The 17,842-nt window shown below is 40.7% G+C and overlaps 3 protein-coding genes across 6 annotated transcripts in view; 1 reads left to right on the top strand and 2 right to left on the bottom strand.

The window, feature by feature from the left end:
* The window catches only part of cep290 (centrosomal protein 290), a 28,813-nt gene extending 26,344 nt beyond the window's left edge, over nucleotides 1-2,469 (top strand). For both annotated transcript variants that reach the window (XM_072662939.1, XM_072662938.1), the window contains exons 48-52: nucleotides 123-264; nucleotides 590-663; nucleotides 1,450-1,544; nucleotides 1,631-1,689; nucleotides 1,795-2,469. In XM_072662939.1, the coding sequence (XP_072519040.1) occupies nucleotides 123-264; nucleotides 590-663; nucleotides 1,450-1,544; nucleotides 1,631-1,689; nucleotides 1,795-1,983 (559 nt within the window). In that variant the 3' untranslated portion in view covers nucleotides 1,984-2,469. The remainder of the gene's footprint in view (nucleotides 1-122; nucleotides 265-589; nucleotides 664-1,449; nucleotides 1,545-1,630; nucleotides 1,690-1,794) is intronic.
* A 32-nt stretch (nucleotides 2,470-2,501) lies between these two features.
* On the bottom strand, nucleotides 2,502-7,286 carry rlig1 (RNA 5'-phosphate and 3'-OH ligase 1). 3 transcript variants are annotated; one of them, XM_072662940.1, is made up of 7 exons: nucleotides 7,067-7,286; nucleotides 6,111-6,228; nucleotides 5,135-5,230; nucleotides 3,935-4,051; nucleotides 3,585-3,782; nucleotides 3,211-3,380; nucleotides 2,502-3,062 (listed from the first exon to the last, which is right to left on the bottom strand). In XM_072662940.1, exons 1-7 carry the CDS (start codon nucleotides 7,154-7,156, stop codon nucleotides 2,865-2,867), a joined length of 987 nt encoding a protein of 328 aa, XP_072519041.1. In that variant the 5' UTR covers nucleotides 7,157-7,286; the 3' UTR covers nucleotides 2,502-2,864. The 3 variants fall into 3 exon arrangements, with proteins under 3 accessions (XP_072519041.1, XP_072519042.1, XP_072519043.1); XM_072662941.1 differs by having other exon boundaries at nucleotides 6,111-6,225; XM_072662942.1 differs by lacking the exon at nucleotides 5,135-5,230.
* A 3,071-nt stretch (nucleotides 7,287-10,357) lies between these two features.
* On the bottom strand, nucleotides 10,358-15,196 carry borcs5 (BLOC-1 related complex subunit 5). Its single transcript, XM_072663260.1, has 5 exons — nucleotides 14,837-15,196; nucleotides 14,596-14,671; nucleotides 13,451-13,594; nucleotides 12,519-12,676; nucleotides 10,358-11,599 (listed from the first exon to the last, which is right to left on the bottom strand). Exons 2-5 carry the CDS (start codon nucleotides 14,651-14,653, stop codon nucleotides 11,372-11,374), a joined length of 588 nt encoding a protein of 195 aa, XP_072519361.1. The 5' UTR covers nucleotides 14,654-14,671; nucleotides 14,837-15,196; the 3' UTR covers nucleotides 10,358-11,371.
* Between the last annotated feature and the right edge of the window lie 2,646 nt (nucleotides 15,197-17,842).

Below are 17,842 nucleotides of genomic sequence, written 5' to 3'. Positions count from 1 at the left end.
ACAGAATGTCCCTGTAGTTGCTGAATAATACACATTGGTGTGTAATAAGCCTGGTTAATTTGTAATGTGCATAACCCATATACCAATATAAGACATGAGTCAATACTGTGTTTTCTTTACAGGTTGTATGAAAATAAAATGAAAGACCTTGAGAGTGAAATCTCTAAGAAAAACACAAGTCTCTCAGAGCTCGGTCTGCAGCTTACAGAGGCCTACGGGAAAGAGAAGACAGCTCGGCGCACCATCATACAGCTGAAGGAACAAGTATGTTCAAATAATATTTCCAGTGCCTTTAGCTGTGGTGTTGGAGCTAAGGATTCTGTGCTTTCCTCCGTGCAAGCCGGCTCATTAGTTCGAAAAGGGGCGGTGGCTGGCTGTCAGAGGAGACGTGCTAGTCTTCACCGTCCTGGTGTTGGGGGCATTGCTAGTGATGGGGGAAGTCCAAATTAACGGGGATTGGGTAATTGGCCTTCCAAACTGGGTAGAAAACGGGATAAAATTAGAATTATATAATTTTTTTAACAATAATATTTTGAGGATCATTTCATGATGATTTTTTTTTTGTTGTTGTTTGTATTCTTCTTTCCAGGTAGAGCTTTTAAAAAATATTCCCATAGAAGGAACCAGCGATGAGGGTCTTGCTAAGCAGTTCCAGTCTATTAGGTAATGTAATAACCTAATGAGTTCGGTTCATTGATTAATACAGTAAACACAGTGCTTTTTGTGTGGTGTTATCTGGGAAGATTGAATATGTTCGCACAATTAATGAAGTTATGTAATAACTAAAAGTTTGGGAGAAGAACCACGCCCAAACCCCTCCTGTCCCCCCTCCTTCTCATGACCGCCGTACCTCCTAGTTCACACACCCTCGCCACCCTACCTCCTCCTTCTGGTTCAATTTATGCGCAATCTCTGCTCGGCAAAAAAGGAGGAGGGGGTCTGGCCTCGGGTCACGTCAGCTTGAAGCTGCCCAGAGCCCAAACAAATTTCTCGAGTTTCCCAGCCGTGCTTTAGCCAAGCATGCGTGATCCACAGTTCGCAAACAAAGACTAATTTAAGCCCTATACTTTTTCATTGAGAATTTAATATGATATAGAGGATTTTCTCCTTCTTTCTCTTGCTGTCTGGTGCCTTTGCATGTTTTAAAGCAAAACATCCAGCTAAATGCATATACTGAACTACGCACCATCACATCTCACACCTCCAAAGAAAATTTGAGAACATTTTATTTGCACTTTAATCGCAACCAAGAAGTTGTTCTATATGTTTGTATTCCTCCACGTATAAGTGAGCAGGTTTTTGATACAGTACTCATTCTTTTACAGAAGTACAGTTTGTCTGTATTTTTACTCCTCTAAGTGACGGTGAAAAAAACACAATCGTTTTTTTTTTTACATTTCCTCTTAAGTCTCAAATTATCATGCCTGTTGTGGGTCTTACATTACACAGACTTGCAAACAATCAGCTTGAGAGGGAGAAGAGTCAGCTTCTTCATCAGATCAAGAAATATGAAGAGCAGTCTGGAACCAGCAGGACTGAACCAGGTACCGACATACTGTATTATTATAATAATAATACATAAAGTGCATCAAATCAGATTAACTTTAACATAAGTTTCATCTCTTTCTAGGATACAAAGAGCTACAGGCCCAATTAAAGGTAGCCAATGCTGAAAAGAGTCATCTGCAGGTATTTTCACAACAAATATCATCATAGTACTCTGTGCTCATCCTAGCACTATTTTCTGTACTGTTCTGCATTACTGTGACCTGAAACACCTTCTCTTTTTCTAAGGATGAAGTGAGAAGGATGACCAAAGAACTGGCAAACTTTGACCCGGCATTCTTTGAGGAGCTTGAAGATTTGAAGTTCAATTATAACGTGGAGGTGAAGAAAAACATAATCCTGGAGGAACAGCTGAAAAAACTTTCAGACCGCTTTGGCGTACCAGTCGACATCCCAACAGACGGATCGCTCAGCTAACACAAAACATCTGTCCAAGAGGGTGCAGGTCTTAAATTATTTTAAAAGCTCTATTAAGACCAAACCCAGGACATGCAGTGTGTGTGGGATGACGCCATTGGAATGTCTTTATGATTGCAATTACTTTTATGTGAATTCTTATGGAAAAGTATATTTATGTACATTGTAAATTAGCTGGGCTTTTTGTAAACAAGGAAGTTGTATCCGTTGTTTTCTAAGCTGATTATTTGTGGCCTTCTTATTTAGGTACAGTATGTGCTGATGTAAATACAGTGTAAATAGGTAAATAACTAACCATGTAAATCAAATGAACATTTTCTGCACATTTTAGAGACATAATTCCTGTTTATTTTCTGGATTTCAAATATTGGGAATATGTTAAATTAAGCAAATAGCCAGAATTATGCTATGTACAGTAGATTTGTTACAGATGCAGTACTTTCAAAGTACTAAAAAAGTACATTAAAATTCTGACCATTGAAGTTTGGGCCAAACTTTTAATAAAAAAAAAATCAGAATTTTTCAAACTGTTTAAATGTGTTTATTATAACAGTTTCAATGAAGGGTATCATACACATTCTCACTGTTTCATAAAGTATTAGTGTTTATTAGTGTTATGCTCAGGAATTCAAATAAATTAGATATACTTTAACTCAAGGAAATGAATCTCGCATTCTGACCAAGTCTGCATTGCCATACATTGTGTGCCTGCTATTATTAAGTGCTTAAAAGCATGCAGAGGGGATTCATTAGAAATAGCTGGCAGCGTTTCCTATAAGGTAACCTTAAAGGGTTGGCAAAGAAAATCATGGACCAAGTTGTAAACGAAATGTGAACAGCATGTCGGAATGTTTAGCATTTCCCTGGTCCGCCTTTACAGATCAGCCTTCGAACTGGATGTCTCGTAAGGAGTTGAAATGCTGTCCGTTGAGGCTGGAGAGGGTGCTGAATAAGTCCTCACGTGAGTCAGCCAAACACTCTGGATCATACCCCCTCCTGTCTACGTGAACAACGACAGGCCGAGAGTTTAGGAAAGTGTCGCCATCTGGCCACTTCAGACCCAAGTGATAGCGATGAACCTGAAACAACAGCCAATATTAGTGGCACACAGAGCTCGAGAGAACTCTTTTCAGTAGCTGGGCAGGCTTTGTAAGACTAGTCAATGGATCTACGAACCACAACAAATGCGAGCAAACCCAAGACCCCCGTCTGAGAGGGTACGGTTACCTTGATCAGAGTCCCATCATTACAGTGCCAAACGATCCCCTCCACACGGCCCTCGTGGCATTCCTGAAACCAGGAGTAAAGTTGCTGGTATTCCACTGGAGGAGTGTTCCTGACCCGCAGGATCCCGTGAGGCACCAGGACATGGACTGGATGCTTTTTGCTTCCCAACCCTACAAATAAGCAGAACCACAGAGTATAAACAAATAGACATACATCTTACAATATCATCCATGTCATCATAGCTTCAGCACTCGCTTTTTTCAGCCCTGCGCATCCTAGCCTTCCAGAGGCAGCAGTACCTGGAGTCGTTACAGCAGTTAGAGGTCAATGGTTCCAAGAACTGCTATTTTCACGCCAAACAGCTGGACGCTTACCATACGGATTTCCATTAACGTTGGTTCCAATCAGCTCCAGGGTCTGCTCCATCAGCTTTGACAGCGGAACGCTGGCAATTTCCAGCAGACCTTCATCCTCAGGATGGGGCCTCAAAACCAGAGCCAATCCAGCTTCATAATTCACCACGGAGGCATGCCAACAGTACTGCTTGTTGGTTTTCTCAACTGGAACCCATCCTTCAAATGAAAAGCAGTACACAGTTTTATGATCACCATGGCTTCCACTCAATGCAATATCGTGTCTGTCAACACACCTATCTCACCTGATAAAGGCCTGACAACCTGATTAAATGGTAGAGAAGGGGAGTATAGTGCAAAAATGTGTTTACCAGGAATATGTCCGTGTTCGTCAGGCACTGGATGGCCATGTTCATGCTGGACCCGGTGCGCAGGAACCCAGGAGTCAGGCACAGCCCGGAAATCTTCTTCTACATTCCATGTAAAACCTGTAATTAGAGACAAGCAGTACTTGAGTATATTGTGGGAATCTTTAGTAGTTCTGGAACAGTAAAGAACTGCTGAAAAGGACTGAATGCCCTGTAAACAACAACCGGTGCATAATATCCACAAAGTAGCTGATGGATGGCAGTCCATTAAAACATCCTTTTCTTAACTGTATTTTAGTTATTTACCAAGCGTTAAAAGTGTTACCGATTTTTCTTTTTTGATTTCTTTTCTTTGAATTTAATGTTGGCAAAAATAATTCATGTACTTACAGAATTTTGCATGTTTAAAGTTCTAATCGAAGGGGATTCGTTTTATATGGGGAGGTGAGGGGCTTTCCCATCCGAATGCGTCATGTTTTGTGATCATTTTTATGGACTGTGCGCTCCTACATCAGTAAAGATAACAGCACTTTTTACCTTCTTTAAAATGAGCCATTAAAAAAATATTAACAGGTTTTATTAATGTGAATCGACATGTGGGTAAATATTCTGTCAAATCCTGTGGATAGGCGGCGCATGGGGGTGCTCAAGGAGGCACTGGCACGGATACCTCAGGTCGTTCGAGTCTGTGGCAAACCTCAGGTGTTAGACAGTGTACAATGTTACAATAGTCAATAGTCGAGCCAAAGGACTCCTCAAGAGGCATGAGGCTTCTGTGTAGCGTTGCCTATAGCCTACATACAGGTTATGAACATGTAGCTGATAATTTTTCCACACTAAACTTTTATTATTATTATTATTATTATTATTATTATGTGGCTTATAAGACTGGTTATCATCACATATGTTGGAGGTGATGGCAGTGTGTAAATTGAGAAGCCATTCCCATCTCTGTCATTTATGCCAAGATATCTTATCCTATGTGAATCAGTCATACATTTTGCAGACATCCTGTAGTACAAATGATTACTCCCCATGTAAACCTGATCTGTCTGAATAGGGCTTAACAACAGAATACATTAAGTACAACACTAATACTCTTGGTATATCCCCTTGACCTATTCATCATCCTTATATTCTACTACTGATAACACCGGGGTTGCTGATCTATGGTGAATATTAAGATGATGAGGTGAAGAATACCTTTACAGGTCTTCTGGGAGTACTGATATTTTTTGAACCTCTTGTCAGCCTGCTTGGTTGGTTTGCGATCGAGGCGAGCCCAAAGGTAAGGTTCACCTGGAAAACAGACAGAATGAGCGCTTGGTGTTCGTTTTTACAAAAGCTGTATGATGATCCACGTTTGACTGCAAAAAAAAGCTCAGGGAAAACGAGCAGACTCTGTTCTACTGTGCAGATAACCCGCACAAACACACTAGATGTCCAAATGTTTGTGGACACCCCTTCTAATGAATGCATTCAGCTACTTGAAGTTGCACCCACTGCTGACACAGATGAGCAAATGCACACAAAGCAGCTTATGTAGCCCCTGTAGAGAAGTACTGCCAATAGAATAGGACTCTCTGGAGCAGATAATCATGAGGTAAAGGTGCACGTATTTGTCACTATACACTGTACAGCGAAATGTGTCCTCCGCATTTAACCCATCTGTGGGGGTGAACACACACACACACTAGTGAACTAGAGGCAGTGAGTACACACACATCCAGCGCAGTGGGCAGCCAACTCCAGCACCCAGGAGCAGAGAGGGTAAAGGGCCTTGCTCAAGGGCCCAACAGTGGCAGCTTGCCCAGCCCGGGAATCGACCCCATAACCCTGTTAACAATAGCTGTAACCGCTGAGCCACCACTGTCCCTATGAATCTACTGCCACCATGCTGCCTAATGCCAGGTGTGGGCTAGAGGGGTATAAAGCCCCCCAGCATTGAGCTGTGGAGCAGTGGAAGAACTGTGGATGGTTCTCCATCCAATACCTCTGTGATGAGTTGAGGGGAGTTGGGGTTGAGGTAAGGTGGTGATCATCCAACACCCTGACCTTACTGATGCTTTTGTCGCTGAATGCAATCAATCAAACCCTCACAGCAATGCTCCAACATCTAGCAGAAAGCCTTCACTGGACAGTAGAGATAGTTAACAGAAGAAACGAAGACAAATGATACCTTTGTACGTTGTGACGTAGCAGCACGTGCCATCCAGCTTCTCAGTGGCGAGGGCGCAGTTGATGTTGGACTCCAGAGCTACAGGGTTCACATTTTCAGTGGCAACCACCTGAAACTGCTGCACACAGACAGGGCTTGTTAAAAACCAGGCAAGGCAGGAGCACAGTAAATCAAGACAGCATGCTTATGTGTTGGTTTTACAACCATCCCAACTTTAACACCACAGTTCATAACTGAACACTAAGCTGCGAAGGAGCCCATTCTGAATGACGACTGCACAAATAGGCTTTGGTTAACTACAACCCCAGGACTGGAGGAGAGAAACACTGAACTACTCCGAATATTCTGTCTAGGTCTGCAAAGCACCTGAATGTGCAGGCTTTACTATATGGACAAAAGTATTGGGACACATTCTCATGAATAGTTTCTTCTGAAATTAAGGGTATTTAAATAAAACAATATTTACAAAAAACATAATACCCTGCTTTGGATGGAGCAACACCCAACCTCATCCCCAAATCATCACAGAAATAGTGGATGGAGCACCAACCATCATTCCGGAGAACACAGCTCCTCCACTGCTCCACAGCTCAATGCTGGGGGGCTTTATACCCCTCTAGCCCACACCTGGCATTAGGCAGCATGGAGCCAGTAGGTTCATGTTTATCTGCTCTAGACAGTCCTATTCTATTGGCAGTACTTCTCTACAGGGCCTAGACAAGCTCTGTGTGGACATCTGCACAGATGTGTCAGCAATGGGTGCAACTTAAAGTAGCTAAATGCAGAAAGTTAGAAAGGGTGTCCACAAATATTTGGACATTAGCGCCAGAATGAAACTGCTGCACCATTTAAGGTGGAACTGAATACGAGGCTCCAGCAGGAACATGGAGGAAAATAAGGAGGCTCAGTCTCTCTCTCACACACACACACACACACACACACACCCCTGCTCTCACCTGGCAGTCCCTCTTTCTGGACGGTTCCTCTCTCACTTCAGTGAGGAAAACACAGGGGATTTTCTGCTGCACTGAGCCCAGGCGGCGCATCGCTGATTCTCTTTCTAGTTATCTTCTCAAAACGTTTTACAGCATTTTATTTTAGAAACGCAAAAGCGAGAAAAGCTCAGTTTACTCAACACATCAGCAGATAAGCACACTCAGCACCCTTAGCACAGCTCAGCTCACGTTGTGCTGAATCTGACTGGACAGCGCCGCTCTTTGCTGCCGCCTTGTGGCCCGGAGAGATGGTGATACTACTGCTACCATCACTACTACTACCACTACTACTACTACCACTACAACCACTACTCCTACTACTACTACTACTACTACTACTACTACTACTACCACTACAACCACTACTCCTACTACTACTACTACTACTACCACCACTACCACTACTACTACCACTACTACTACTGCTACTACCACTACTACTACTACTACTACTACCACTACTACTACTACTGCTACTACCACTACTACTACTACTACTACTACTACTACCACTACTACTACCACTACTACTACTACTACCACTACTACTACCACTACTACTACTACTACCACTACTACTACCACTACTACCACTACTACTACCACTACTACCACTACCACTACTACTACCACTACTACTACCACTACTACCACTACTACCACTACTACTACCACTACTACTACTACTACCACTACTACCACTACTACTACCACTACTACTACTACTACCACTACTACTACTACTACTACCACTACTACTACCACTACTACTACTACTACTACTACTACTACCACTACTACCACTACTACTACCACTACTACTACCACTACTACTACTACTACCACTACTACTACCACTACTACTACCACTACTACTACTACTACTACCACTACCACTACTACTGCCACTACTACTACTACTACTACTACTACTACTACTACCACTACTAATACTACCACTACTACTACTATTACCACTACTACAACTACTGCTACTACTACTACTGCTACTACTGCTACTACTACTACTGCTACTACTAATAGTGCTATTACTACTATTACCACTACCACTAGTGCTATTACTACTCCTACCACTACCACCACTACCACTAGTGCTATCACCACTACCACTACTAGTGCTATTATTACTACTATTACTACTACTACTACTACCACTACTACTATTACTACTCCTACTACTACCACTACTACCACTACTACCACTACCACTACTACTACTACTACTACTACTACTACCACTACTACTACTACTATTACTATTACTACTCCTACTACTACCACCACTACCACTAGCGCTATCACCACTACCACTACTAGTGCTATTACTACTACTACTACCACTACTACTATTACTACTCCTACTACTACCACTACTACTACTACTACCACTACTACTACTACTACTACTACTACTACCACTACTACTACTACTACTACTACTACCACTACTACTACTACCACTACTACTACTACTATTACTATTACTACTCCTACTACTACCACTACCACTACTACTACTATTACTATTACTATTACTACTAATAATAATAATAATAGTGCTATTACTACTACTATTACCACTACCACTAGTGCTAGTGTTCTCTCTCTCTCTCTCTCTCTCTCTCTCTCTCTCTCTCTCTCTCTCTCTCCAACCATTTACCCCAGATAAAATGGGAAGCATTTTTTACTAGTGCTATTACTACTACTATTACCACTACCACTAGTGTTATTACTACTACTACTACCACTACCACTAGTGCTATCACCACTACCACTACTAGTGCTATTACTACTACCACTACCACCATCACACTACCACTACTAGTGCTATTACTACTACTACTTTTACTAAGAGTGCTACAACTACTACTATTATCACTACCACTACTAGTGCTATTACTATTACCACTACTATTACTACTATTACTATTACTACTACCACTACCACCACTACTACTACTACCACTACTACTACTACCACTACCAATGGTATTACTACTACTACTTCTACTAATAGTGCTATCACCACTACCACTACTGCTGCTGCTACTACAACTATTACTACTACTACTATTACCACTACTAGTGCTAATATTACTACTACCACTACTACTACCACCACCACTACTAATACTAGTGCTATTGCTACTACTACCACTACTAGTGCTATTACTACTACTTCTATTATTAGTGCTATCACCACTACCAGTACTACCACTACTGCTCCTGCTACAACTATTACTACTACTATTACCACTACCGCTACTAGCGCTATTACTACTACTACTATTACTGCTATCACTACTATCACTTCTACTATTACTATTACTACTAATAAAAAATAATAACGAAGAATGTGATTTGGCCCACCCTTACAAAAAAAAGTCAATGGTCAAATGGTCAAGGTGTGTTTCTACTGTAAGGGCAAAATCATTCTTCATGTAAATGGAATCTCTACATTACATCAGAAAGTTGATTAAAACAAGTAAATAGTAATTTTAGCAAGAAAAAATATTACAGGAATGAAAGTAAAGCAAATTCCGTTGATTTTAATTCTTATGACGAAAGTTTTATACATTTTCTCCATTTATTTTAACTGGAGGAACAACGTTCCTTAGTAATTAACATGACATACATTATGGCGTGCTTAAATATGAATTATTAACTTTCACGTTCCATTTTATTTCTCAGTACTGAATTTTTTGGATGTTAAAATGAGGAGTTTACACAATTTACACAATGGTTAGGTCACCAGTATTATCCATATTACTATTATGAACCTCTTTGAACAGACAATTTTTACCACATGAAGTGAAGAACACTGATCACCTGGTTATAATGGTCAAATGAGGGTGGGATATATTATGCAGCAGGTGAACAGTCAGTTCTTGAAGCTGATGTGTGGAAAGCAGGAAAAATGGGCGAGCAGAAGATTCCGAGACACTTTGAGAAGGCTGGGTCAGAACTTCTCCAAAACATCTCCAAAACATCAGGCAGATCTTGTGGGTTTTTCTGATGTGCAGTGGTCAGTACCTACCAAATGTGCTCCAAGGAAAGACAACCGCTCAATTGGTCAAGTTGATGTGATCCATGGACGTCCCACCTCACAACTTACAGGACTTAAAGGGTCTGCTGCTAACATCCTGGTGCCAGATACCACAGGACACCTTCAGAGGGCTTGTGAGGAGTTGTCAAAACTGTTTTGGTGGAATAAGATGGACCTACACGATATTAGGCAGGTGGTTTTAATGTTATGGCAATTTGGTGTAGATCTTGCATGTACAATGAAATTTATCTGGTAAATGATAAAGCACTAGTAAAATGTTAACCAGAACATGCCTAGCTGATGGAACTGTGGATAATGCAATAGTGGCTTGCCAAACATATATGCCAATATATTATTCATATTATTCTGAACTGTAAGATAAATGGAAATATGATAGAACTAGTCAAAAGTAAATATCAACAAGTGGCTGTCATATTTAAATTACTTTAATGCTTCATTTGTTCACTGGGATCCTGCAAAGTAGTAAATGTGTAGTAACGACAATATCGCTGCTGTCCAATGAAATCCATGCATCTTCATTTTCGTCCGTTTTCAGTTTTCTTCATGGTTTGAACCCTGTAGCTGCTTCAGTAAACTGTGTAAATAATTCTGGATGAAATGACCAATAGAAATGCTCTAAATGACTTGGAATAAACTCTTATTTTACATTGACTTCCATTTTTGCCTTCTCCTGTAAAGTCACCATAGTGGAGATACATGCTTTTCATTGAACAGCAATGACATACTTTTTCTTTCCATTGAAAATGTATGAATGTATTTTTAGAGGTATCACAACCTTCAGAGATGCAAAGTTCATGTTTGTATGCCGTGCAAAAACATCCACATGTAAACTTAACAAAAAAAAATCTGAAAACATCCGACTCTTGAGCACAAAATACTGCCAGTTAAACCTTTCTATTAAAATCTGCTTAAGCCTTTCAGTTTTATGCACACACACACACACACACACACACACACACAAGTTTTTCAGGTTCTCCCAAATATCACGTTATGCTCAGTTATGCCATTATGCACACCGTTACAGTCTTAAACAGTGGGCAGACTCCTGGTCCACACACTAACAAGCTGGTGCACGCATTCCACCGCCTCCACTGAAGATCCAGAATAAATGTCCATCAGCACTCCCTGGTCCAGATGATGGCTGTCTGCACATTCTGGACCAGACATCCAGCAAGGATCTATTTGAGTTCTCCGTCCGTCTTCATGCTGAAGGGCTCCAGGCGTTCACTCTCGGGCAGCAGGTTGTTGAGGCGCTCCATCAGAGGAACGGTCTGGTCGATGCCCATCTGGATCCGCCGCAGAATCATGGACATCTCGTTCACCTTCTGGATCTGCTCTGCATATTTGGCGTAGCGCTTCTGTCTGTCCTGCATGATGCTGAAGAGCGCCTCCACGGACAGGTCCATCTGGAAGAAGCACAGTCGGAACTCAGGCAATTATTTCCAGCTATAAAAGACCAGGCTCCTTTTCACCTAACCTATAAAACACAAACTGACGGACATAGTAGGTGCTGTGCCAAAGCTCCTTATTTAAAACTCTTATTTAAAAGGCTGGTTTTGCACATTGTGGTGTTTATTTGCTCAGAGAAATACTAATATTAGAACAAATACTAATATCATCAATACAGAATGTAGTCATTTTCATGCACGTCAATGTGTTTAGCATAAGGACACTCTTTGGTTGTTGGCATCCAGTGGTAAGGGCTCATTACATTAAATCAAGAGGAATCAAGAAAATCTGGGTTCAAACTCAACAAGGCAGCTGTGGCCTAAAAGTAAAAGAAGCGAGTTTGGGACCTTAAGGTTGCAGGCTTGAGTCCCTAGACTGGCGAAAAGTAGGGGTCAGGGGTGTGAAGGAACAGTGCACTTTCTTTACTCCTGTTTCTCTGTCCTGTTCTTGACTGTGAGTGTCACAGCCACAAGTAGGTTAGATGCAGAGGTAATTTTTTTACTAAATAAATGTATAAATCAAATAAATATGCTGGCTGGTGCACTATAATTAGGAAAGAGATTAGCGAACAGAGTGCCATCTACCAGCCAGCCAGATTCCGGCTGCTGGTGGCAATGCTGCATGGCTTGGTACTCTAACTCGTAACCCCCGGGCTATAGTCGTAGCGCATTAGGATGCTTAACTACCGCTGTGTGAGTGTGAGTCCCCAGAGGTCTAATTCTATTGTACTGTTGTGCAGCGGCAGTAAAGCACATTTCTATTTCTAACCTCAACTTGAAAATTTAACTTTACTAATTTTTACTGCTTTAGTGTTTATTTGTGCACATAATGTCTAATTGGAGGTGGTTTGATGCAGAAAGTACACGGCTGGAGTACCTCTTTAATCCTCTTAACCAGAGCATTCTGGTCAAAGGCCACAGCTTCAGCACACTGGTGGAGGTGGTCCTGGTAGCGCACACACAGCTGCAGCACCTGCACTGAGTCCAGCTTCTCCACAGACACTGTGCTGGGAGACGTCTGTCCACTCAGCACACCTGGCAACAGAAAAACACTTTGCGATCACTCAGTGGAAAAGCTTCACAAAAACCGCTAAAAGGTGGACAGCTGAAACTGGAGACAATCTACCTCAAAACACTGGTATCATTGACTGTTTTACAAAAATTGATTTTTAAAATCATAATAATAAATAACTAATTAATCATTTACAGGGACATGTGTCACATCGACTATTCAGGCCTTGGAGTATAGAGGATAGTGTTGATGTTTTTCAGGGGACTGAGACGGAGATGTTCTGCTCAAGGACGTTATCAGGATGCTTCTGCCATGTTCGGCAGAACCGTAACTGAAGAGGACATGCAAGGGTGAAATCAGAACATGATGGTGACATCAAGGGTGACATCCTAACCCCACTCCTAACTTGCTTGTCTCTCACTCTCTGTTTTTGTGAAGACATTGACCAGTTAAGATCATTTTACAGCATTTTATGTTGCTTTTTCAAGTAAATTTGAGTCTCTTTAAAATGTAAAACCTTCACTCATCTTTTCACTCTTTGGAATTTTGACAGTAATTCATCATTTTATGGCTTCAGGTTTTTTATCTTAGTCACAGTGAATGCTATGGAAAACTAAATCAATTATGTGAACACCAACAAATCTGCACCATTGCTATTTACACTGGTTACCGTTAACTACGGTACATCCAAAATAGAGGGTCTATAGAACTTAATGGCATTTTACCATCTTCCTCCTCACAGCTATTAAAAGGTATTACCTGGCTATTCTAAAGGCCTTTTAACTGTTTTCTCTCACCCTTCAGAAGAGGCTGGAAGGTGGGGATCTCTTGAAGTTTGATGACATCAGGGTCATTATGGATGTTGCGTAACGACTGTGTTCCTTGAGCAACCACCACTATGTCGTCCATTTTTGCTCTGTGCTTGGCTGGCGAGGGGACGACTAACGAAAGAGATAAATATGTTTAGGTGACTGGCAAGAAGTGGATGATTCATGACAGCTTATGATAATATCCATACACAACAGAACCAACTAATTATTAGATTTAAATAAATGTATGAAATAACCCTTCGCTTTAAAAGCACCATACATAAGCACCTCATTCCTAAATACAATTTATTGTGGACACAGGGCATAAACAGAGAATCCATTAGATACATATTATAATTTTATGCAATATGAAAATAAAAGGTGTTATGCAAAAGAGGACTGTGCAAATGATTTTTTTAATTCATTAATTTCCAGAATGTAAAATGCTCATTTTCAGGGCTGTAAGTGTTTATTTCCTCAGTAAAACACTAATATAGAATAAACACTAATAACATTTCTACAGAAAATGGTGGTGGTTCTCCATCACTGTGTTCATCATTAGAACATCTCCAAAGTTCTCCTCATGGAGTCTAGTGTTAGTTAGAGTTCTCCTCAGATCAACACCTGGTTTGAGGGTAAATCAGGGCTTAATGATGGTAAATCTGCTGATCTGCTGATGGAGTTGAACACATCCTCCACGCTGTGCTGGCTGGAGGAACCAAGCTCTGTTCTTCAGACTAGCTCACCGACAAGATCTCACTACTTTCTTCAGAATGAGAAACTCTTGTTAATTTAATTTATGTTTACCTGCATCTGTTCTAATGTGATCAGGGAACTCTCTCTCCTCTTTACTTAAGAAAACCTTTAAGTGGTATGTATTTTCAATTCACATCACTTTTACTTTACAATTTAATGCAAGTACTATAACAGGTCATACTGATTCACTACTGCACTTTGACTGGTCACACCTCTGTGGAGTCCAGAGAAGATTCAACAGCCTGTAGTTTCTAATAGATGCTAAATGCTGGGATTTAAGTAGTTCTGCACCTTTGCTGCTACTTCAGTTTGGATTTAGGCTTCTCTACACACCTCTGCCCATCTTCAAATCAGTGAAAACAGCTGCACAAACACACCTGAGGAGCTGTAGTCTGAATGCTTATGCTCAGCATCTCCACTCTGTTCAGCACCCATGATGTACAAAGCTTCCCCCTGTAAAACAAGTCCGTTTTAATGCTCCTCTCAGAAATCAGCCTCCATAACATGCATGACACGGATACACGCAGCTGGGCTTCGGTGAATGTTCACAGCTCTGTTTTCAGGAACTCACCACCCCTTTGCTCAGTCAGTCTAGTCGGCATCATATGCCTGACTTACCTTCTGTGATGGTGTTTAATGTTCAGAGAGCTTCTTCTTAAAGCAGCTGCAGTTAATCTGACTAACACACAGCCCCGGTGTATCAGCCACAGCCTGCAGCCTGCAGCCTCAGATCAGCTGTGTTAGCTTAGCTTAGCTTAGCTTAGCTACAAGATCACTCGGCCAATCTGTCTGTCAGTCCATTTCACTTCGCCAGACTCCTCTGGTAAGACACAGGACAGTGTCCCTTCGTTCCTGCGCTCATATAAGCTATGCGGCGCTGTTGTAATGTTGTAAACTGTGTATTTCTAAGCCTCTGAAATGAACTAGCTGCGCTAGCGGCTCTGCTATCTGTTTTGGCCGGAGCAAAACAGACGCGGAATGATGACGAACCCGGTTTACGTATGACGTCATCGCACAGTATGTTTTTTATATTGAATTTTTAGAATAACAAGTGCTTATATGAAAGCAATATTATGTATGTTTACTATACTATTTACTACATACAGTTATACATCATACATCTCCAAAACATCATGCAGGGTTTTTTTAAGGGGGGGGGGGTGCTTATATGAAAACAGGGTGCTTATATGAATACAGGGTGCTTATATGAATACAGGGTGCTTATATGAATACAGGGTGCTTATATAAAAACAGGGTGCTTATATAAAAACAGGGTGCTTATATGAATACAGGGTGCTTGTATGAATACAGGGTGCTTATATAAAAACAGGGTGCTTATATGAATACAGGGTGCTTGTATGAATACAGGGTACTTATATAAAAACAGGGTGCTTATATGAATACAGGGTGCTTATATAAAAACAGGGTGCTTATATGAATACAGGGTGCTTGTATGAATACAGGGTACTTATATAAAAACAGGGTGCTAATATGAATACAGGGTGCTTATATGAATACAGGGTGCTTATATAAAAACAGGGTGCTTATATAAAAACAGGGTGCTTATATGAATACAGGGTGCTTATATAAAAACAGGGTGCTTATATGAATACAGGGTGCTTGTATGAATACAGGGTACTTATATAAAAACAGGGTGCTTATATGAATACAGGGTGCTTATATAAAAACAGGGTGCTTATATGAATACAGGGTGCTTGTATGAATACAGGGTACTTATATAAAAACAGGGTGCTTATATGAATACAGGGTGCTTATATGAATACAGGGTGCTTATATAAAAACAGGGTGCTTATATAAAAACAGGGTGCTTATATGAATACAGGGTGCTTATATAAAAACAGGGTGCTTATATGAATACAGGGTGCTTGTATGAATACAGGGTACTTATATAAAAACAGGGTGCTTATATGAATACAGGGTGCTTATATGAATACAGGGTGCTTATATAAAAACAGGGTGCTTATATAAAAACAGGGTGCTTATATGAATACAGGGTGCTTATATAAAAACAGGGTGCTTATATGAATACAGGGTACTTATATGAATACAGGGTACTTATATAAAAACAGGGTGCTTATATGAATACAGGGTGCTTGTATGAATACAGGGTGCTTATATAAAAACAGGGTGCTTATATAAAAACAGGGTGCTTATATGAATACAGGGTGCTTATATAAAAACAGGGTGCTTATATGAATACAGGGTGCTTATATAAAAACAGGGTACTTATATGAATTTTATGGCTCAAAAGTGAAGCTCATGGACGCCCATCTTACAATTTACAGGATTAAAAGAATCTGCTGCTAATGTCTTGATGCCAGGTAATACCTTGGTGCCAGGTGTTTTGGTGGGCCGAAAGGGACCTAAACAATATATATATATATATATATATATATATATATATATATATATATATAGGTGCTGTCCTCAAAAGATCATTGAGAGTTCAGTGCTCTATTTATTTACGAATTGATCAATAGTGTTTGTGCTTATCATTCAGCAATATGATGGCGCTATTGACAGCAGAGGACAGCTAATAAAAAAAAAAAAAAAACAATGCACAGAATTTTGAGATATAGGTAGTCCATCAGAGCACTGGGTTATTGATCACAGGGTTGTGGGTTTGATACCTGGTGTACCTGATGTCTGCTAAACTCACACTGTTTTTTTAAGCAAGACCCTTAACCCTCTGCTCCAGGGGTGCTCTAGCATGGCTGACCCTTAACTGTGGGTTATGTAAAGAGGAGAATTTCACTGTACTGTATGGGTGGATGATGGCAATAAATATATTTAACTTAACTAATTTAGCTAAAAACCAGTCAGGGGAGGCATAATGGGGAATCTATGTGTTAATAACCCTATGCATTATATTATAGTGACCCAGTACATGTGTTTTTACAACTATACTTATATAATACTGCATTTCCTCCTGTCCTTGTTTTGAGTCTTGAGGGTGTTGTGAAGCTGTAAAAGCTCACTGATCTGTGTTTTTTCCTGCTTCAGGTATGGGTGGAGACAGTCACATAAACACACAAACAGAGGAGGGACAGGAAATAAAAACAGTGATCACCTTGGTCTTATTTTTGTGTGTGTCAACCGTTATCTAATCTAGCCGAAATTAGATGTGCCATAAAAGTTTTTAATATCCATACTTTGATCATGAGTTCTAGAGAAGAGAAACCCTTTAAATCATGTAAACTCTTATTCTAACACATTTAAATGCACGTTTCCTTTACTTTCGCTTTTTCTGCGGATCCTGTTTTACTTTCCTGACGCATGTTATCACTGCCCCTGATATTCTGTTCCTGTTTGAGGCGTTTAATAAAGGTTAGATTGCATAAATCGCTCTAAAACGGTAATATGAGTTACGGCGTAGCAGCATGTAATTACATATCCGCACTGAAAACCCACCCATGCCGAGCTGGACTCATCAGCCATGTCTCTGGATCGTGAGCACCAGTGCCGCGCAGTGATTGGCTGGGGCAGGTGTCAGTCTTACGTCGGTTGTTTGTAAGCTGCTCTCTGATTGGCCGGAGAGCCCGCGTAGGATTGCTCCAAAGGCCTGATTGGTGGAAAATGTAGGTTAGTGGCCCGACAGTCACA

This window comes from Salminus brasiliensis, chromosome 19, assembly GCF_030463535.1.
Source record: "Salminus brasiliensis chromosome 19, fSalBra1.hap2, whole genome shotgun sequence".
Lineage (NCBI taxonomy): Eukaryota > Metazoa > Chordata > Actinopteri > Characiformes > Bryconidae > Salminus > Salminus brasiliensis.
This window is presented reverse-complemented; position numbering and strand designations above follow the sequence as displayed.